The 23415-nt window shown below is 35.0% G+C and overlaps 1 protein-coding gene across 1 annotated transcript in view; it reads right to left on the bottom strand.

Annotated features, from left to right (window-relative positions):
- ARHGAP5 (Rho GTPase activating protein 5) overlaps positions 1–23415 on the bottom strand; it is a 47358-nt gene that overhangs the window by 8279 nt on the left and 15664 nt on the right. Inside the window, exons 4-6 of the mRNA XM_041409370.1 lie at positions 14676–14823; positions 2643–2720; positions 1566–1697 (exon numbers count right to left, since the gene is read on the bottom strand). Of these exons, the coding sequence (XP_041265304.1) occupies positions 1566–1697; positions 2643–2720; positions 14676–14823 (358 nt within the window). The remainder of the gene's footprint in view (positions 1–1565; positions 1698–2642; positions 2721–14675; positions 14824–23415) is intronic.

The raw sequence follows: 23415 nt of genomic DNA, 5'->3' as shown, positions 1-23415 counted from the left end.
TGGTACAAGTAACCCACAGAAAAATATCAAGTGAGAAAGCATTTAATAAAATTCCTATTTCCATAGAGTAACTTTTTTATTATAGAGTTTGTCCTGGTTACTCTAAGCACACTAAGTACACCCACTGCAAGTTTAACTAAGCACAAAAATATTTTTCTGAATTTAAGCAGAATTACTTATCTCTGTTCAGCAAATAATTACTTGACTAGCTTACTGATGGCTTGTAGAAAAACAATGTGACAGGGTCATTTCTTGTTAGAGTTCCCTCTGCTTGCAAAATGTTGTGACAGAAAGACATTCACATGAGCTTAGAATATTCTTAAAACTTCACAGTTATTCAAATAATAAAAAAATTACAAATAGGGCTGGTGCAGCTATTTTAAATAGGCTGCCTAAAAAAGAACAAGGATTGTTCACAGGCCCAAAGGACATGCTTCAAACAGGAAATAACCAACATGTAGGAAAGAAATATGAAATAAAGCAACATTTTTTTTTTTAAAAAGCAGCTACTAATGCTGTGGATCCATACAGCCTGCAGAATAGGCTTCTAATCAATGATGATTCATATCATAAAAAGGAATATAAGTTCCCCTCTATTACTTGACTGCATTGCTAAAAAGAACTTTGATCTATCCTAATACCATAGAAAAAATATTAAATACAGTCCAGTATATCCCAAATATAAATTCAGAACAGTATAAATGTCATTTTAAAACAGTAATTACACTTATATTCTAAGCTATTTTATGCTTTGACTGGAATTTAACTGTTACATTTTTAAGAAAAAATAAAACCAAAGTAACTACATTTAAACAAGCAATATGCCTGAAAAGCACAGCAGAAATACCAGAAATAGCTACTGACAGATATCATCACAAAACACAAATTTTCTACTGGGCCATATATTAATCAAGTCCAGGCCCAAGCCTTAGGCTCACACCAGTGCTTCCAGGTTTTGAACAAAAAATACTTTGGAATACTGTATGCCACAGTCGTATTCGTAAAAAAGCGTGGTGCTCGTTCTGTGGAACAGCTCGCTGCCAATACGAGACACTCATTTCAAAGACACGAATACTATGAAATGTCTGAAAAAATGTTTGTAAGGCAAAGGCAAACAAAACTAAGCATCTTATAAGAGCTCCAAAAGAATTAAAAAAAAACTCTTAAGTGAATTAGAGAATTACCATAATATCCCATAGCCGTGTCTGGTTTTTAAGTCTACTTTGAATGTAATAATTCATTAATTCAAGGGGTTTTTCCCATTAACAACTCCAAGAGCTTTCATCATTTTTATCACTTAACAAGAAATGGAAAAAAGTAGATGTCTCCAAATTAAATTTTCTAGGAAAAGGAGAAATAATATATAAACTTATTTTCAAAAATTAGTGTATTACATTAATCTCACCATGTACAGTTCTTCCAATTTTAAAGAATATTAAAAAATATGTGTGTCTAAGGAATTTTAAAAAATACAGATAGTCCTTTCAACTTACAATGAAGTAAAATTGCAATAAGGGCAATGGAAATAACACAATTAAATCAAGGAAAGGTTGTTAATTACTTACTTGATGTTTCTAACAACTCTTGATGCAAAGAGTAAGGAACTAATGGATCTGGCAAATCTGCAAAAAAAGCTTTCAGAGCTCCAGCCACAGCATTCACTGTTACTCCCATTGATTCTAGACTGATATTATGATCTGCAAAACAAAATTGAAAAAATAGCAGTGTAAGTAAAACCTACTGTTATCATTCCTTACAATACTTTATGAAGACAAGAATTTATTCAAAACATTGAGAACTAAAATTTTGCTAAATGATTATTAAGTAAAGAAGGAAAAGGTGAACCTATTGACAAGCTGCTATCACACCAACCTACAAAAAATCATATATAAGATCTGACAGTATAACAAAACAGTAGAAGATCAGAAAAATAAAGTTGTCTAATTCTCCATGAAGACCTGAATTATTTTGTATTTGTCATTAACTGGCTTCCAATTAATCAATTTTGCCCAGTAAGGAGTTATAAATTCTATTTCCCAAAATGCTGCTAAACAGCAAAGCATAAAGAAATAGCACATTTATTTTCTTTAACACCTAGGAGATATTTTACAATTTTTCACAGACTCAATTTCATGATTAACATTCAAGGATTTTTAATAAATATTTTCATTTTAAAATATAAACACATCAAAGTGAACAGTCTAAACTACCAATCACATTTTATTATATTCTACAATGACGAAGACTGTATTAGAAATTACCCAGACTTAATTGTTAATGTGTGGTATTCAAGAGAGCTTTCAGTGAAGAATTACTGTTTGTGGGGCATAAGATGCTGAAGTGAATGCCTTAATGCCTAGGGCTGATGAACTGTTAACACAAGGAGCAGCCAAGACTGCACTTAAAACTCTTTCAAACCCTCAAATACCACCTAGATAGTATTTTACACAGCATTTTAGCCAGCAACAAGATTCCCTTCCTATCCTTGGAGCTTCACTGGTAATAACCTATACCAATACTATACCAATACAACCCACCAGACCATTAAGGACACAGTGCTACAGAGGTTGGTTTGAAATTGCAATCCTTTTATATTGCACTGTGATAAACCCATAGCTTTAAATAATAAAATCTCTAATTACCTTGATCAAACTGTTTTTGAATGTTGTCTTGATCTGTCTTATTCCCACTAACACGGTACAGGCCTTCAGTACATAATCCTTAGAAGAGGAGAAAAATCAATATTAAAAAGCAAGTTTATATACTATAAAGCAAAGCAGAACCAGTTGTAACTACTAATTCAGAAATCAAAAGCAGGAATACATTTCTTAAGTGCCTAAAAAGTTAACACATTAACTATTACAATAGCAATATAGGAATACCAAAACACAAACTGTCAGTTGTCTATTGAGTCCATCATTCCATTTAACATGAGTCAGAGGAAATGACATTGTAGGATAAGAAGACTCCGATGCAGGTATTTGTTGAATAACGTAGCCAAAATTATTCTCTTACTGGTCTCTATTAGACTGTTGTTATTTGTACCATTTTTTAATAATCAAAAACCTAAATTCTGTGGTACCCACAACATTTATGTTTTTAAAAACTGTCTTCGCAGTTGGGGCTTAACAATTTATTATGGTAAGCAACAACACACTAAAAATACTCCGCAGGGTAAAAAACCCCAGGCATTTTTACTGAATCCTGATCTTTTAATTTCATGGTGTAACACACTCCTGTATATGACAAGAACTTAATCTTCCAACATGCTTTCCCGTTTACCATTTATATTTTATAAACTTTGAATTCATTTCTTCTCACTATCCAAGGTAAATTATCCCATCATTTACAAGTCTTTCTTTAAGAGGTGGGGGAAAAGGAGAAAGGTGTTAGGAAGCAGAGGTTCCCCAAGTTTCTCATGATTACTTTCTTTTACCACACGTTACAGAGTCATCGTAATTCCATCAGCCTTTCAAGGTAAACGTGGAACAGTCCAACTTAATTATGCACACACTCCACTCCAGTGGTTATGCTTCCTACCACAATGCTATTTTTTTTGCCCACAGCTACTCACAGAATGAAAGAGTCCATCCTGATAATCACACCATTACGCAAGATATTTTTCTTTTTTTAATTTAGAACCTATTAAGCAATATAAACAATTTATAGTTCCTCAATTCTTCAAGTTACCTTTATGGGTGCAAAATTATCTATACACTAGATCTCTGTAGCACTACATGGGTTTATTAAAAATTCACAGGTTTCACAGTTTTATGAAATCTCTTGGCCTTTTGCCATCATAGGCCAATAACTAAATGCATTTTAGATCATCGGATCAATACTTAACAGTTCTGTCACACTATAATTCACCCAATGTGTCCTTTAAGTTACCAAGAAACATTAAGAAACCTATGACAATGTTCAAAGTACAAAAAAATCACTTGAATGGTTCATACAGCTGGGACATTTTTAACTATTTCGCACGACTGTTCTAACTTATTCTTTCCTCCTTAATGTCTCAACAACTCAACGTGTCTCTTCACTGGCTGCATCAAGGCTTATTTAGTAAGCATTTCTTCAATAAAATTTCATGTCCACCATTTAGCTTTCCAATTCCATAGCCAAGGGTTTTCCTCTTGTAAATATACATGTGAACAGTCCCTTCATAAAACCTGAGCCTTCTTCACTGATATCCTTGAACACCACTAAAAGGTAGAATTTGGTGGCACAGAACAAAAAGTGGTTTCAATGATTCAGTGACTCCCACATCTTGAAAGAAGTTTCAAACCTGCCTTCAAAAAAAAAATCCCAAACGTGTTTCATGTGATCACAGACAGAAACACTTTAAATTCCTCTTTACAGCTTCCTCCAGAAGCTGTAAATAAATACAAAAACCACTGGTAGATGAGAACAAGCTATGACCAAGAATCTTTTTGTCTAGCATGAGAGAATTCTCTGTTGGGAGACCCTACAGCTCCAGGATAGTCTTTGTTTTATCCAATTACTATTCAATGTCCTTTTGCACAAAGGAAACTGCATGTGCTGCAATAGCTTTTCTGAGAAGTCTGACCCAGTCACTGTTTAGTAGGAGTCTATAAATCTCACAAACTTGAACTGGCTGCTTTGGAGACATATGCTCTAGTGTGGTATCTGCACTACAGTTCTAAGAAACAAAGAAAGACAACTTACAGTACTTCAGAAAATTTTCAGGTTAATCAAGGAGATGCCTTCTGAACTTAGAAATCTTCCAAAAATAATGAAGTGCTGCAATTCTGGATTAAGCTAACTAAATTTGTCTTCTAAATTCCTCAAGGAAAAAATTTTTCTTGCTTGTGTATATTCTAGAAAGTCACACTTCATGAAATGGTTGGTCAATTGTCATTACACTTTCTCTAAGGCATGGAAGAAGACAAGTTAATCTGTTTGTGTGTATACACAAAGCTAGAAGTCTGAAAGTATTCTTTAAGTAAAGCTCCAATTCTCTGTTCTTTCTATTATGCAACCAGGTCTCTCAAACGCTTCTTACATCAAGATCTTCCATCAAGTATCAGACTTCTAGTTCACTAGTTTTAGCTTTTAAACTCCTTGCATGTCTATAATATGTATGTATAATAAAAGAGGAAGACATAGAGAGCTCTCAACATTTCTTTTTTCTGATAGCTTTTTAAAAATTTGGTTCCTTCATCTGCATCCTCTTGATTTTTCAGAACTTTTTTCCATGTCCTTTCTTACTCTGCTTGTGTTCTGGTCCAGTTGTCATTCTGAACATATCTTTACCAAACACAACTGCTGCTGCAATATTATATATCAGAATCACATGATTTATTTGCTTCTCTGTCCTACTAGTTTTACAACACCTCTAGGTTTAAATAACTAGACCCTCCCTACGTGACATCACAATAACCTATTATTTATTTCAAGACAGTGCACATCCCCTTTGCCTAGGCTACTCTTTTCTCAAAATACCTCGTAGTGCCTAATAAATTCTCTCGCACCTTCTTTTGTGCTGCCAGTTGTGACCAGGGCTCCAGCCTACCTAACTGGAACTTCACCACATGGGGTTCAAAGCATTTCAGAGAAAATGAGCAAGGTGGATCTGCACCTACATGTATAATCAGTCTGCAGGACACTTCCATTTTCAAGCTCCAACATATTTCCACAACTCTTGGTTTCTCCATGGAACATACTAACTTCAGCACAAGGGAAGACCAAAGTCTTCCTTGGAACAATATCCTTTTTCCAGACCATATACTACACCATGCAGTGTATGCTTGAGGAGAGCAGAAAGGCTAGGAGAGAGAAAACCAAAACCTATCAGCAATATTTTTGTGGTATATCCTCCCAGCTTTCTGCAGATGGTGGCTTACGTAGGCTTTTGCATAAGGTGTTGTGAGAGCCACCTGGGGATTTACCATTCACTCAAACCCCTTCAAGCAATTTATGTGTAGTTTTTACATCATGGTGGATGCACTTTTGTCATTCCAGAACGTACATTATGAAAGCACAGAGTTTATGCTCAGTACCTAAAGTTTGCATTTTTTTTTTCTCTCAACAAGCAGCAATTTCTCCACATTTTCCCAGTGTCAGTTTTGTAATTTTATGAAATTTCTCTTCCTGAGAATGTTCTAAGCTAATCAATTTGGTGCATCTTTATCCAAGAGTTACTATTACTCCAATATCTATTATCTTTTCCAATTCTTTGCTATTGTGAGAACGGCTGAACCAAATTGCAGCCAATATCCAAACTGTGTGTATAGCATTGCATCATGTAATAGCACAATTTTTCTTCCTCCAGAACATTAACTCTTTTTTTCTTTTTGTTTGTTTGCTTGATAGCAAGTACAGAGAGTTTAAGTTTTCAGAGAGCTATCTATGATGATTTCAAAGGCTCTTCCCAAGCGACAACAGCTATACTAACATTTAGACTGCTGAAAAGTCATAGTGTCTGCTAACAACATCCACGGCCTGGTTCCACTATCATGTTCTGTGTGTGTTTCTGAATACATGCCACAATCACAGCAAGTCCATCTCTCCCAGTTCATTCCTTCCTCTACAGTGGCCAATGGAACCTCTCAAGACTCATTCTCCACTACAATGGCTGAGACTATCATTCCCACACCTACCATTGTAAATTTGGTGATCTGTATATTTCTCTAATTTTATTCCATGGATTGATCTGGTATACCTCTTTTCAACTCCTATGCTACAACACAAGACTAAAGGAACTGCCAATTTACTGATCCAAACCAGTAATTTCTATGTACACCTAGAATGTATATAATTACTGAGTAAAGAAGCCAAACTCTTAAGTAAGAATCTCACACTAACTTTACTTACATAAAACACATTTAATGTGTCCTCATCAACACTGACATTTAAAGTTCCATGACATTCATTCACACACTGAAAACCAGAACCAAAAGAAGTGTTTTACTGCTTCTTGTAATAAAATAATTTATAGCATATTGAAACATTCAATAAACAATAAGTAGTGGAAGGAAATAAGCAGTACTTTTAGAAAGACCCTCACAATAGGAAGCTCTCCAAAGCTGAATTATCATTTCTATAATTTACACTAACTCATTATTAAACAAGGTCTCAATCATTTTATGAAGTGTCACTCAAATCCATATTTTATGGCCTGCCCATTTAAAAAAAGAATACAAGACTACAATTAATATGACACTATGAACACGCCTAGGAGAAGCAAGTGCATTCTTTGCTTTAAAAATGGGTGCAACTGAAGCATTGTAGTTTTCCAGGCATGTAGCTGTTTGGTCACTTTGGGTCTGGAGAATGCTGAGGGAATAAATGGAGCAGCATAATTATCATAGATACCCTGGCATCTCTGTCCTACCTGAGCTGTTTAGGAATTCTTTATGTAATTCCCATGATGTTTCCTTTGAAGAGAACTCATTAGCAATACAACTCAAATGCACAACATGTGTTTTATGAGTATTTCAAAACAGATTTGTTTACAGTTTTCAGTGATTCTCTCACACTACTAAATTAATGCATGTGCTCCTCCCTTGTCTGGCAGTCAGTCTTCCATTAGGAGAAATGACTGATGCCTGTTTTACCCTCTTGAGTTTGTTTCCTCTCTGTTGATTAATTCCAAAGTTACAAACACAGACTGGTTTACAGTCTCCTAACTACCGAAACCTATTCTATGCCAATTTTGAAGTGATCACTTCAAAACTGAATATGAAGAATATGGAGCGATCATATTCTCAGGAGATCATCTAGTGCAACCTTCTGCTCAAGTAACAGTCAACACTGAAATCAGATATGGGTGCTTATCTAAACTTCCCTTTAATATCTCTAATTTATCCCACAGTCTCTCTGGATAACCCAAACCAGTGGTTTAATAACCTTCAGAGCAAAAGAATTCCCTTTCTTTCTAATCAGAACCTCCTATGTTAATGACATTGTACTTCAGTTCTTTAGCCTGGCTGTACCTTATCAGTAATCTTCTCATAGGTATGGGAAGCCTCCACTGGGTACCTCCTCAGCCTCTTTCTCTCCAAGCTGAATAAAAACACATTGGGAACTCCAGCCCTTGACCCTCCTTTGCTAGACTCAAGTTTGTCAACACCTTTCTTGCAGTATTTCAGATCATGTCCAACAAGTGTAGAGCAAACATCAGTAACCACTTCTACTGCTGTAGTGCTTGCCCCTTCTACTGGGAAAATCCAACACAGAAGGCATGATCAGCCTATTCTCTGCCACAACCACAAGATCATTTTCATTAGCACTGATATGGACCCAGTCAAGTGCTCAGCATCTACTGGTGCAGGGGTTTAGTCCTTGCAATTCTAGTTGAATGGCCTGGCATTTTGTCCTCACTGAATTCTTTCAGGTTCCTACTATCCCATTCCTCCAGCTTGTCTACGTTCCCTTCAGCAGAAGCCCTGGTCTTAAATACATTAACCACACCCCCCACTCTGGAACCACTCACCAACTTGGTGAGGGTACAAAATGTGTTGCAGAGCTATTTAAACCAGAATCATGAGTAACAGAGTCACGGCCTGTGTGCATTTTTTGCTAAACATAAAGCTTCACGGGCAGTTGAGTCAACTTAACTGAACAATATGACTGAAAACCATGGTCTCATCTCCCCACCTCACCAATCACTGCTTCTGTGATTGCTCCTGCTCCCTGCCTTGCACTTGTTTTGGCATGTATTTGCCTCTTAACTTAGCAGCTGTAATACTACACAGCAGGACTTTTACCACTTTTGCTGATACAACTTTTCAGAACAGTGAATTCCACTGATTCAGAGACATCTGACAAGTGTCCAAAATGAAAAGTGACAGAAACTCATATGCCAGGCCAAGGGGGTGTCAGGTTCTGTTCTCTCTGTCCAACACAACAGGTTCCTAAAGCCCTCCAGCTCTCCCAAGCCCCTCGAATAAAAGGGGAGGTAATCTATCTTGAATTTCACAATTTTCCAGCCACTAGGAATATATTTCAATTATGTTCCTGACTTTTTTATCACAACAAGCACGGCTGACTCATTTTCTTTGCCTATTTCTACCAAACCTCATTCTTTGGAGACAAACTTTTCCTTATCTATACTGTCAGTGTAAAAATCTAGCCTCACAGGAGATTCAGCATAAAAGACCATGGTGTAAGCTAGGTTTGAAGGAAATTCGAAGAAGGCAATATTCTTTTACTTGCATTACCTCCAAAACTGTAAATTTCCCGACATTACAAAAATGGTCTCAATAGCAAAATCAGTAATTATTGTACATATACCGAATACACAATTTTAACTTCTCTTACAGCTCTCCATAGGAACCATGTGAGATAGCAACATTTAGCTCTGTCAAATTCCTTCCTCTGTCTTTATTCCATTCCCTGTCTCACAACCGAGTAACTAAATTATTAAAACACAAATTATTATAATTAGCTTCTCTTTGCTAAATTATTTAATGTACAATAAACACTCTATTAAGGCTATCAGTTTTCTATGAAGTATGGAATCTAAAATTTATAATCTGGTCAATGAAGTACATGGATAGCAATATTCTAGAAAAAAGTTAAAAACATTTGAAAGCTCAGAGGAAAAAAACATTAAATACTGATATTAAAGTTGACTATTATCAAGAACTGTATGTACTCAATGGCAAAACTGCTAGTATTTATAATGTGAATTTGGTGTCTCCTTCCTTGGTAAAACAGAATGAAGTGCAATCTATATATCAAACTTTTCACCAATGCTTGAACAAATACAAAAAGTAAACCCAAAATTCAAAAAATTACTAAAATATTTAAAAACCACTGATATGGTAATAGTATCAGTTAGCATAAGTCATCTTGCCTGAATTATTTTAAGTTTAGGAAAACTTAAAAATCAACAACAGTAGGTGTTGACTAGTACACAAACAGTCCATGGAATACTTAATCACTAAATCTGAGGTGTGTGTATAAAAAAGTTACCAAGGAAACACTCAAGCTACAAAGTTGGAATAAATATGTACACTTTTTACACTTACAACTACAATATTTTCCCATTATACTGCAATACAAAATTCAAACTATATCAACATTTTGTGAGAGGCATTGAATTACCCTTCAGAAATCTGCTCCTCTCTATCAGAATATTGAATATCTACCTTATTCTCACCATGATAATTCTTAAGAGAAACATAGTACTCATGCAATTCATACAGCATACTTCAGAAAGTATCTCAATTCTGCTACCTATATTTCAAAAAAATTAGTTGTACTAAAAAGCTAATGGTTTACATTGGATTTTCTTATTTAAAAATAGCAGGTAATCTTTTTTCTAGCATATCTTAGCATAGCACCATTACTTGTACACAAAAACAGCCACTACAATTTTCTTAAAAATCAAAACCCTAGTTTCCCTGCTAAATACATTTTCATAAACCTAGTTTACAAAAAACAATACACGTGAAAAGTTAATTTCAAATGATACAACAAAATTAAGTTCTAACAAAACAAAACAAAACAAAAAAAGCAGTCCATCAGGAAAAAGCAAAATACAGACCAGAACAACTGTATCATCAAAATACTCTTTTGCAATCCCATAACCAAAAATAGCTGCCAATGACAATCAATTGAAATGGGCAAGTTACAAACTGATTTGCAAAGGATATGACAGAGGTAAAAGCACACAAATATCATACACATCACTAGTGACAGGAAAGTGCTCACATAGTCTGTAAAAGGTTATAGATAAGACCACAGTATCTTTACCAAAAATCAAGTTTTTTGAAAACATTATATATGTATACCAAGATGTTTAGTGGAGAACTTGGTAATTCATCATTGGCAAGTTACTTACCTGAAAGGAAAAAAAAAAATCTTTTGATCATCTTGTTCAGTGAACCAAGAAAGAGCTCTGACAAGCAACCAAAATATTACTCATCCTGCTATAATTACAATGAATTCAAAAATTAAAGGCTTGGATAGGAAAAAGGCTTTCCTATAATCATGGACAATGTAGAAACACAGAAGCAAAGTTTGTTTACAGTATTTAGCAAATCTTTCCTCCTTTCTTATCCAGAAGTGACAGTAGTAAAAAATTTAAGATGTTCTCACATGGTATTGTGATTTGTTTTTAATCAATAGATTCCAACAAAACCAAATATTATGTGCTATTGCTGCTTTGTACTCTCAGTACCAGTGACAGTGCAGGCAGCTGTGAAATAGAGGTTCTAACACATATTTACAGCTTAACAGCTTCACATATACTCAGGTATTAACCTGAGTTAATTGCCCCCCAATTTCTACTTCCAATACTATCAAAAAGATTCCAAGGGGATTCAAGCTCTGTTTCAAGAACTAATTGGTTGGCTCCATAAAGCTAAACCAGTTTAGAATAAAGATTTTTGTTGAAAAACACTAAAGAGGAACACAGAGACAATAACCTTCACCTATAGGCACAGACTTAGGATCCCTTATCTTGACCAGATCACCCTTTACATTGACAGGCACAATAAAGGAACTTCAGGAAAAAAAAAAAAAAACCAAAAAAACTGTTGATTTATAAAAAGCTAGAAATTTAAGCTCCTGAATTTACTTTAGTTTTTCCAAACTGTCCCTCTTCTGTTTATGCACACTTTTTTTTTGGTGACAATATTCCAGAACATTATGGTAAAACAAAAATCTGATGGTATTTTCTGCATGTGCTCAATTCTTTAAGGTTTATGGTGGAGCAAGAATCTTCAAAAACACTTTAAGGTACTATTGTCTCATCAGCATCTGAAATAGAGAAAACCGTTTTTCACTCTGACTTTCTAGCCTCGGCCAAAATTTAGATGAGATGGTACAAAGCACTGCCTTGTATAACTTCATGAGACAGAAACAGAACACACTAAAAATTAAGATCAGCCCTTCAAGTCAAGCTCAAGCACAAATTCAGCCACAATCCAAATTACATAGGAAGGAGCTTAGCCCATGGAAGTACCTGAAGAGGAAATGCTAAACAATTATATCCTCTGTAAGACAAACATACAGATTAGTTGGGCTGGAAAAGACTGCACTTCTTGATTAAGAAGACAATGATAATAAACACTGGTATCCAGTGCAGTTCAAACTGACAGCAGACTGACTTCCTGTGAGACAGATGAGTACTGAATGACTCCCCAGGGCCAAGCAGCTTTATCATACAGGAACGGTACCATTCTGGACTCTAGCCTAGAGCCAATAGGTCCCGACTTGCCTTGTGCAGACTGATAATCTACAACACTGTATTTGTAGAATTTTCTCACACAGTCCCAAAGTCACTGATATGACTGTGTATCAGTACAGGATTTGAAGGTAATGCAAGTGAACATTTTTTTCTCCCAAAGGCAACAAATACATTCTATCAGAACCCTGCTTGAAAATCAAATACCTACAGCATATTAATTCAATATAAAAATAATACACACCAGAAATAAAACTCCCATAGCCAAGTATGGAAGCTGAAAACAACACCAAAGCTACTCTACACAGAATCCAGAGTAGGAGATAGAAAACTGTACTACAGATCAAAAGCAGAGGTTTTATTCTAAGTGCTTAACAAAACTAGGAAGACAACTGGTGTCTTCACAGTCACAAACTATACAGATGGCACAATGTTTGTCCAGCTTACATTCATGGCCAGAATTAAAACTCTCCAGGCGTGCAGTAGCATTCCAGGATGAACTATATACACAACTAACAGAAAAGTTTTACCTTCTGGTCACCCCTTTTGAGGAGACCCTACAATTTGAACACATAGCAGCTTAACCCAATATCGTATTTTCCCAAGACAGGTCATGAGAAGTGAACATTTGTGCAAAATCTTTTGGCTGGTTGCATGGTTTGACAATTACGAGGAAAAAAGACAACAAATAATGTCCCCACACTATTATAGCTCTCTCTCTCACCCCACAAGCTGGTGAAAATTCTTTGGGAGAAATACTTTTTTTTGAATGTTCACCACAAAGACGACAATACTTTTAAGCAAATAAAACTTCTAGAATTGGATTTATAAATTCGTTGTTTGAAAGTATTCTTAAAAAGTGAAACATGCTCAAATTAAGTTATTGCTAGATTCTACAAACTCTTGAAATTGGTATTCAATACCAGTCAATACCTGTTTTATATAGCTGTGCATAGTAGCTGTACATAGCCACTTTTAAAGAACACCAGTGACAGTGACTCACCTATAAATAATGCTGGTTTGTTTTGGGTTGTTTTTATTTTTTTTGCTACAGAAAACAGCAAATACAACATATACCTATTAAACTGCCAACACCACTCTTATTACTCCTTGCCCTTCTTCCTCCTTTCCCATTTTTATCTGGGTGAGGTGGAAAAAGCAAAAGCAAGAGGGCAGAAAATACAGCTCTTACCTTTAATCCATAGAAAGTAAAGGTTAAAGACAGATCTGTTCCAATATCTCTGACTCCAAAAAGATCAGTGCCTGAGGTTTCACCTAATTTCTTTACTGCAATAATGCAGCATGTAAGTCTTCAAAAACAGCTATGAGGCTTACCACCTGTGGTAGTTATTTCCGAAATACTATTCTTAGAGATGGCAGCAAACTGAATTTAACTGTACAAAAGATAATCCTTAGCTTTATTCTTGCTAAAACTGCTACTCTCATCTTACAGCCAAAATTGTATTAGAGATCTAAGCAAATTTGGAAAAAAGATGATGTTTTACTTTGCACTAAACAATATTCCCATTGCTGACACACCAAAAGATGGTCCTGCACATGCTTCAGTTCAGTCACACTGTCACTTCAAATACAGCAATATAGCATTCATAGAACTTCAGAGCAAGCAGGATATATACACTAGCTGAAAACTAGTGCTCACAAACTTTAAAAACAAACAAAAAATAAATCCCACCCAAAACCCCAAACAAAACCCAACCACAGATCACTCCCAAACCTCCAAAAAAATCCCCACTCCTCACAGTAGTCTTCTGTTTGACCAGCAAAATCATCCTACTTGCCTCATGGTCACACTAAATAGACTGAAAGCTGGGACAAACACACAACAGAAAGCCAGGGAGAAAGAAGAGAGAGAAAACCATACTGTGAAATTTCACTCTAGTGTAAACACATATATGTGTTAATATTTTACATTAAACAGGGAAATTACACCTTCAATAGATGAACATTTTTTCATTAAGTACTACACAGTATTTAGAAAATTTAGAAATTTATAAAGTTTATGTCTCTGCAACAAGTTAAAATGCAAAGCTAGGTTTACCTTCAAACTCAAGAAAGCAAGCTGACTAACCATACCAAGTCAGAAGCCATTTCAAGCTCCTGTTTTCTGTAACTGGAAAAGGCAGATTTCAGAGCTTTTAAATACATAAAATAAAACAGAGTGGCAACAGTGAGACATGCAAGACTGGACTGCCATGGGGTTAAACGTCCTTCAGCACTAGGAAGTGATGTAAGTTTTATTAATTGCAGGGAACACATTAAACCGCAGACATTTGTCAAAAGGTAATTAAGTATTTGTACAAATAAAGTCAAAAAACCATCACATATTATGCATAAAATTTAGAAAACACATTCTACTTTTAATTTAAAATGTGTCTAGCCCACAATTATTTATTTCTAGGAAAAGAATCTGTAAGTACTTTAAAACAGAAAATGAGAGGTATTACTCATTATGCAAAATGGGAAAGTCTTTCCTCTAACAGTCCTCCTATCTTACCTGTATCTTCAATGAATTGCACACATTTTTCAACAAACAGAGGTATGGGTTTCTCAGGTGTAACCAAATCCTGTAGGGGCATCCCAAAGTAATTACTTTCCCAGTTTCTACGGATTGGAGGATTGAATGTCTTAGTTTTCTTTTTCGGCTACAACAAAACAGAGTTATTTAAGTAATATTCAAGCAACATTTAACCAACTCATATTTCAATCATTCAGTAAACACAACCAGATCATACATCTATCAGACATTAAAATTCCTCTATAGCAAACTGAATAAATAAAAATTAAATGTACTTTTAAAATTACAAAGTACTTAACTATAAAGTAATTACACATTAGATAAAAAGCACTCAACTTCTATAAGTTTTGGTCCTTTCTGTATTACATTAGGAACAGGATTAACCAATACATCAGAAACTGAAAGTATCACAGGAACAGAAGTAAAGACACCACTTGTTCAGAGTGCTGTGACTTGTTTAGTCTTTCAGCACTGCTCACAGGAATCACATCTGAACCATACCTCTTTAGAAATTGTCAGGATAAAACTCTGGTGTCATATCACCAAAACAAACTTGGTGTCTTCTGCATATACTTAAAGACACTAAATAATCTTTATATTGCAACTATACAAGAAACATGATGATGGAGAATGACTGACAAGCAATCAAGTCTTGAAGTTAAAGTTGCAGGCATTCATACTACACTAAGCATGAATGCTTTGTTACAGGCCAGGATTTTAGCCAAAAGGAGGTTTGTACACAATCAAATCTAAGATAGTGAGTTTGATATGGAATTCTCCTGGTTTTATTTTTTTTTCCACTGAGAAGGACTTTTATCAATGGAACTGATAAATCAGCCTTGGATGATTACAAGAATTGTGTTGTATCAGATGCCATAATTCATCTCTGAATACTGATGAAAATATAAATTACATCAAAAATATTTATTTAGGCAGTATGCAGTTCAGATGAGCAACAGCTGAAAGGGCCAAGCTGAAGCTAAACAATGTATAAAATTCAGTGAAAACATCTTTGTCAAATGTTAAATCAAAGATCATTTTAGATACATATATTAAGGCAGTAAAGAAAGGAAAAACACGTTTTTTTTTCCCAAGGTGTTCAGTACACATCTCCACCCTTGCAGAATAAATGAAGCAAGATATACTCAAGACTGTATATTTAAGATCAACAAGACAGAAAAAGGTTCTGTGTGTCTCTTGGAATAAACAAGGACTCTACAGAAATTTTATGAAAATTACAAATATTATTACTATTACAAACATCTGTGTAGAATGCCGGGAAATAGTATGAAATATCAGACACAGCTACAAAATTAGAGTAAAGAATGCTCTTTTCTAATAATTGTCCCGCTTTTAGAAGACAGGTTGCAAGGGAATGCCATATCACATTTGATATTATGCACACAGAAATGTAAAAGGTTTCTCAGATGAACTCTTTACCTGAAAACAGTTTAATCTCTAGTTTGGAAAGTAAGAATTTTTTTCTGAAGAACTTAATGAAGCATAAAGAATGAAATAAAGAGAAAAAGGAAAGAGAAAACCCCAACCCTGAAGTCCTTTGCAAATTGGTCTAAAGGCAGAATAGATGAGATGACCACTGCAAAACTATCCCATAAACATGAAACTACAATTTCATGAGGCAGTTACAAGAAGTTTATCAGCTACGTCTCATTATTTATCATTATGTATTTTGTATCTCTCCTGTCCAATATTTATTAAAATACCTCTCATTATTTTCCTTTCTTTTAGGGTGTGTCAGTGCATAAATTCTCCACTGACTGCATAAATCAAAGCCTCCCACAAAGAACACTATCTACATGATCTTTACAAAAAAATACTTCTGTAAATCAAAATAACATTTTAAGGCTTTAAGAAAAACCAACATGCTATTTCCTGATTTTAGACTTCCATAATTTCCTGAAGTCCAGATTGCTTAAATGGAGAACCTGTTCTGAACTAAAAGGTGTTCTGTGCTAGAGATCTAATTTTGCCAAAAGACCAACTGACTTCAGAGAAAAAAAATATGGGTCTTATTTCTAACAAAAGTAAGTCTCAGAGAAAGTTTTTCTTTAATCCCTGGTCCCCACTCTGAGAAAACAGCATTCTTTCTGATCCATTAGACACAGAATGGAACTTTTAGATTTGCTAGTCAACACAACAACTACCATAATTTTTTCTCTGTAAAATTAACTTTTAAAAGATCTCTAATGAAACAATAAACAGAAACTGTTAAGCATTAAATTATTCATTTAGTTAAACAGCAGCTGAGTAAGGTGGACCATTTTAAAATTCCTAGATTTTGGCCCAGTATTTTTGGTTCAGTCCTTCTCCCCAGTACACCTACGCCTTACAATGCAGCAGTCACACAATACTGCATGCAGCAAGTACCAATCTAGGCACAGCCAAACCAATTTTGTATGCTTCCCCTACATCATCATAAAAATGGACTAATAGGCACCAAGCTAAAGAAGACAAGAACCAGCACAAAAGTTTTGTTACTTAAGCCTAGCAAAAAAGCTATTGTTCACATACCGCTGTTTTCATGTTAGTAATTAAAACACAAGCCCAAGACCATAAAGTTGAAATCCTTAGTTTTCCTAGAGATCTGTGGGGCTTTGTTTAATTGATTGCTGGACTTATGTTGAGCTTTCAGCACGGGTTTCATCACTTGTTTCTTGCCAAAGACAACTGCTCTTCATACCGTAAGAGAGGTTAACGCCAAACCTCCAACTGATCCGTATATATTTTGGCAGGAAAGCATTTTAACTCTGAGAATTCCAAACTTGACTTATGTTGCATTTACTTGCAATATTGCTTTATTTTGCAGTACTTCAATCACCAAAATACATGTTGCAAAAGATTCGCTAAAGTCCTCTTAACGTAAGACAAGGTAAGCACAAAAACATTTACTCTATCATGGTACAGTATCCAAGTCTTGATTTCAAAACCAGAAATATTATTACAAAGAACATTAACTTGAAGAATACAGATATAAAGAATACTCAAGCTTAACCCTCTTGACTACAGGTACTAGGAGTGAAGCAGCTAAGCAGCACTCATCATCTAGAGAGAAACTAGGCTAAGACTTCAGCCAGCTGTGAGTCTTGAGAGTACAACACACTTAAATGCAACCTTTTAAAATTAATTTAGAAAACTAAAAACTGCCAAAATCCTATCAAGCCTCTTTATGGATGGGCTGCTTACTTTAGCAAGCCTTCTGTTCAAGACAGGCTTTTTTTCTCTCATTACCATCCCACCAGAACAACCATTAATTATCTATTTACTCAAGAAGAAATTCAGCCACTTCTGTACCTCCAAAAGACTCCACTGCTACTTTTGACGCAAAGGAGATTTTCTCCCTGCTTCATCTGCAGTCAGCCCTAGGGTCATGTAGTATTTTCAGGACTAGTAAAGTGACTATTTGACTATTTTCAAAGTCAGTATTTTCAGAACTAGTAAAATACTTCATAAAACCATGCACTGTGAACAGCATTCATTTTACAGGCTTAATAAAAGTGTTTGTAATCTCTAATTCATAGCTAGCTCTCCAGAAACGGTATGATAAATGAATAATGCAGATCATTGTCCCTAACATGCTCTTCCTTCCCTTCATGCCTTCTGCCATTTTTAGAATTCCAGTTTGTTACACTGTTTTAAACTACAAAGGCTTAAGAAGGCATATGGCCCTAAATATGTATATTAAGAGTGCTAAATTTGAACAGACAAAACCTGAAAGTACAGATTCTAATATTTCCTATATTTCTCAGGAGAAAAAAAAAATTCACTGCACATTCCAGTCTGAAGTAGACAGTATTTTACCAAATTAACCACTGAATTTACACAAGAACAGCTGAATAAAAACGTAAGTTGATCACCCATTGCTCACATGTTTACCATAGTCTTACTAAAACTGAGATCAACACACACGGGTTCTACGATTCCTCACACTATTTCCATAATAGTTTTAACATAAAATTTAATAAAGTTTTGAAATTATAATGGCAGAAAGCAAGTTTAAGCATAGAAAAATAGATGACAAATGCCCTGCTTCATGTTCTAAAAAGCCAGAGTAAAATATGTGAGAATTCATCGAGATGCTAGTGGATTTTTCTTGCTAAAATATTGAGAAAAGTTTTCGGATTAATTTAAAGTAAAAAGCATCTTACAATCATGTTGGTACAAAGGAAAACAGAAAGAAGTAATTCACAAACTTCTTTAGAAGCAACAAGTGTTGTCTGCAAACAGGGTTACAAGGCAGAATATTTCAAAACACTGTTCCTCAGATTTAATTTAGCAATATGGAAATTCCATTCACACAAAAAAAATTTTAAAAATCAGACCCTGAATAATTAAACTATTGGCCACTGGCCAATAAACCTAAATAATGAAACTTTTTTAGATTTCAACAATGGCATGCCAAAGAATTATCACTACACAGTTAATTTACTACATTGTTTACAAGATCTCTCTACTTAGGATATGTTTTCAGAAGTACTTAAATTCAAGATAAGGCTCTGCCTTACCCACTGCAAAAATTCATTCAGGATATTTGCTGTTCTTGATACATTGTAGTGAATAAAAACTTAAACAATTATACTCTCTCTATAAAAGGTGAAAAAAATACAGCCGAAATCCAACACTGAACATATCTCAAAGTGTTCACAAAGATAAGAGCTCTAAAGTAGGTGGGTAAAGTTTTGATACTCATCAATTCCATTGTAAAAACAAATAATAAGGTTATTGTCACTATATGGAATAGCTAAATTATAACAAGGATCAAAAATAACTAGCTATTATTTCATGGTAATAATAACAATAATAATAATTCTTCCATATTAACTTACAAATAGTTTTTAAAATGTTTACATTGGGCTTGTTTACACAGCGAGACAATGGAAAGCCAAGGACTACTGTGGTTTGGGCTTTATATTAATGCATAAAATGCATCAGTTGCAGCTTTAAGCTTACTGAAGCAGTTCATCCTATCTATGCTATTAGAAAGCTTCCTTCAGCAAGATCCTTTTCCTCTAGGAATCCTCACACCCTTTCCTGACCCGAATTTTTCTGCAGTTTCTGTTGTTTTGTGTCTCCAAACTCATTAAGTTAAACTGAAAACAAAAATAATTTATGATACAGCTGGCAAGCCTGCTGCTTTTCATGTACACCAACAACAATAATGTTTACACTAGACCTTAACATTAAAAATTCTAATTGAGACAAGCATCTAATTGTAATTCCCACTTCCAGTTTTTGATAAAGACACAAAGATAAATGAGCATACATGTCATCTGGAGAGGACTAACTTGGCAAAGAAGAAACAGCTGAGGCAAAGCTGCATTTTAACATTTCAGGGTGTGCTTAGTTCCTCGTAAGTTTGTGAACACCATGAAGGAAAGAAATAACCAAACATGGAAAGCATGCCAATAAAGGGGAGAATTCACTCTGCAAAATGCATTTTTTTGCTATTTTGTTTAACAGCAGAAAGGACAAGGGGCTTTTTCCTATTAAAAACTTACAGAAGAAGTTCTGTAGGCGAAGAAAAAAAGGCCACTACAGTTTAACAAGTATTAGCAAACAACATGCACTTCAAATACTGAACAACATGCACTTGAAATATTTCAAGCTCAGTGTGCACACACAACTAAATACACATGAACCTGGCTAAAGAGTCCTGTGACTCAAGCCAGTCTGCTTGCTTTCTTCCGCTCCTCCTTATTGCTCTTCGTATTTATCCCCACCAGAAAAAGTTAAACAGTTACACTTGTTAATAGCACATGCAAAGTCATATGACAAATTTTCTCAGAACATTTAGACATGTGCTAATAAAATAAAATAGGATAAAGGTGGGTGTATCACAAACTTGATTATACTGATTCAGCTTTTTCCATTTTCTCTTCTCTAGAGGCAAAGATTGAACTGCCATCTGTTGGTTTCACCAATCTAGACTTCAGTAAGGCACCTGGTGATGGCATATAGGAAACTATAGAGACAACTGGAGGAACAGAAAACAGATGATATTCAGCAACCAAAAGGACAAAATCATAGAGTAATGGAGAAATCCTGCACTGGGATGCACAACTAATAAAACTTATGTGCTGTAACGTGCCTGTAGCACACGCTGTAACGTACAGGTACTATACATGTGTGCACGTACAATAAACCACCTGTACTGTGCAGTATGGAGTCATTACCTGGAAATTATCAAGGACAAGAGCAGGCCACAGGTACCTAAAGCAACTGCAGCTAAGCAAAGGTTGGGTGCAATCACACAATTGTGTTGGGTAGCAATTTCCAGTAGATATCAGCAAACATTAAGATTACATGATGCACTGTTATGACATTCCTCGTAATACTATGTACAGTTTCAGTCATCCCCATTCAAAAACAGGTTCAGAAGAAAATTCCAATTTTTTTTTAATCTTTTAAAACTCAGGCCGAGAAGTAGCCATTTTCTCTTCACCAGTTTGGAGGTGACTGGCCAGAAAAAGAAACATTTCGGGATAAAGGATGCAATAAGGATGAGTGAAAACTAGGAATTGCAAGATTCTTCCCCAATACAGAGGAAACAGAAGCTCTGGATGAGTTTTTCAGAGTAGTAAGAATGAGGAGATTAAAGTCTTCAGAAGAATTATTTCTGTGATAATTGAAAGAGGAGCACAAGGACGATGCTCTTCCAGTTCTGACTACCAGTATACTGAAACAAGATCTAAGAACACTAGTGCAGTGTTTTGGACAAAAAGAATGGGCAAGTAATTTAGACCAAAGCACACTTGCTTAACTGGTCTGAGGTTTAAATTGAATAAGAAACCTTATGTGACCTTGCAAGTAATGTTACTTGCTTGCCACAGGTTTGTCATTGCTACACTTTCCACAAAAAAATATTTTAATTTATGCTTCCAAATAGCAACAAGTAGCACAATTCCGAGTATTTACTTCTGCCTTTAATAACCTATGTTCTCAATAGATTTTTAAAGTTTGATACACATGTTAGCCAAACTACAGCAGTTCATTTTCCTACTCTACTGTTTGTCAAATCTTTCTTCCTCCTTACTCACCCAACTACTGCCTTTTTCCCTTCCATTTTTTCACTTGAACCCTCCAATCACTTTACATCTATTCTCTGCCTCCCTGTATCTGTCCTAGTGCCTTTTTTTTAGTGTGATTTTATCCTGAGTTGGGACACTGGACCTGGAAGGATCAGGATAAGCATTGTTCAGCACAGTCATGTCTCTCCTGCAACACCTCACAAGAAACCCCACCCAGAAACACCATATCTCAAACCAAAAAAAATGCAAGGAGTATTAAGAATGTTACATCCTATTTGGGCTTAAAAGAAAATCTTGGAAAAAGACAATTAGGAGTTCAGACATTAAAATTCAAGTTTTTCCAAACAAATTCATTTTGTTCATAAGATTTCTGTATTTCAGAATCACTATAATTAAAGCAAGAATTTAATAGGATACACATGTATCCTGTTTTCCCTCTACATAAAGCTGAACAATTCAGAAAAAGTATCAGTAAGAGATTTAAAAAGTAGCCAGAAAGAAGTACACAAGTTCTATTTACCTCTCATATTCTAGGGGTCACAATTCTCAAAAAAACCCATCAAGCAGTCTGTAAATAGTGGTGCACTAACATCTCTCATATGGACCAAATAACACTTGACAAGGACAATATAATCTGAATAAATTTTGCATTTCTGTAATAAAAGACTACTAGCTGCTCATCCAAAACAACACAGGAAAATATGCAGAAAAATTTCCAAAACTAAAAATCTGCATCTCTTCTGAAATAAAATTAACTGTTAAAAACCCCAAAGAACAGATAATGAACTAGAATAACCCACTTGAACTGGAACTACTCTCACTTCAACTCCATTCAAGTCAACACACAGAGAAGTCATTACTTATCAAAAGCGCCGAGCACTCAAGATACTTTGAAAACTTGCAAACATTTGAGCTATCAAGTCAAATTTGTTTTCTCAATTACAATAATTTCCACAATTATTAGAAGTTTTTACTAATTAAAGAGTAGCAGCTTTGCTACTTGTGAGTATAATACAGCACCCTCCCTCAGAAACAAACACTCCGATAACCAACAAATCACCAACCAAACAGAACTTAATACAATTCTACTCTTCAAGAAATTTATCCACTAAAAAAATTAAAACAGCCTGTAACTTCCAACTCGGGCTTCTTCTCAACAGGCCAAACCCAGAAGTGGAGGCTTTGTTAGAGCCATCAGGGGATTTCCTGACATAATTTTAGGAAGACAAGACCTCCACTACAGTAATCTACTCAGTTTAACACATAAATAGATTTAACTCAGAGTAACTTGCTCTCAACTCAACAGCTGCAACAGTAGGAAGATTATGCAACTACATTTTGATTTCTATGTAGAAACACTACTTCAAGCAAAAGAAGTTCACAAGCTGGACTCAGTGATCTTTATGGGTTCCTTTCAACTCTGGATATTATCAATGATTCTATGAAAAGTATAAAATTACAGTTTTTTTTAAAATCTAAGTTTCTCCAAAAGAATAACTTCAAAGTATTTTTAACCATATGATTTTATACCCACAAGATATCATTATCCATGCATATGAGTAAGCCTTGAGAAAATTTAGTGGCCTTTAAATAAGTCATGTGTAATTCAAATCACAGCTGCATACCAGTAAGAATTTTATCTATTAGTTTAATTTAACTATGCTCTACTTGAA

Source organism: Onychostruthus taczanowskii, unplaced genomic scaffold (assembly GCF_017590055.1).
Source record: "Onychostruthus taczanowskii isolate IOZ18803 unplaced genomic scaffold, ASM1759005v1 scaffold1, whole genome shotgun sequence".
Lineage (NCBI taxonomy): Eukaryota > Metazoa > Chordata > Aves > Passeriformes > Passeridae > Onychostruthus > Onychostruthus taczanowskii.
This window is presented reverse-complemented; position numbering and strand designations above follow the sequence as displayed.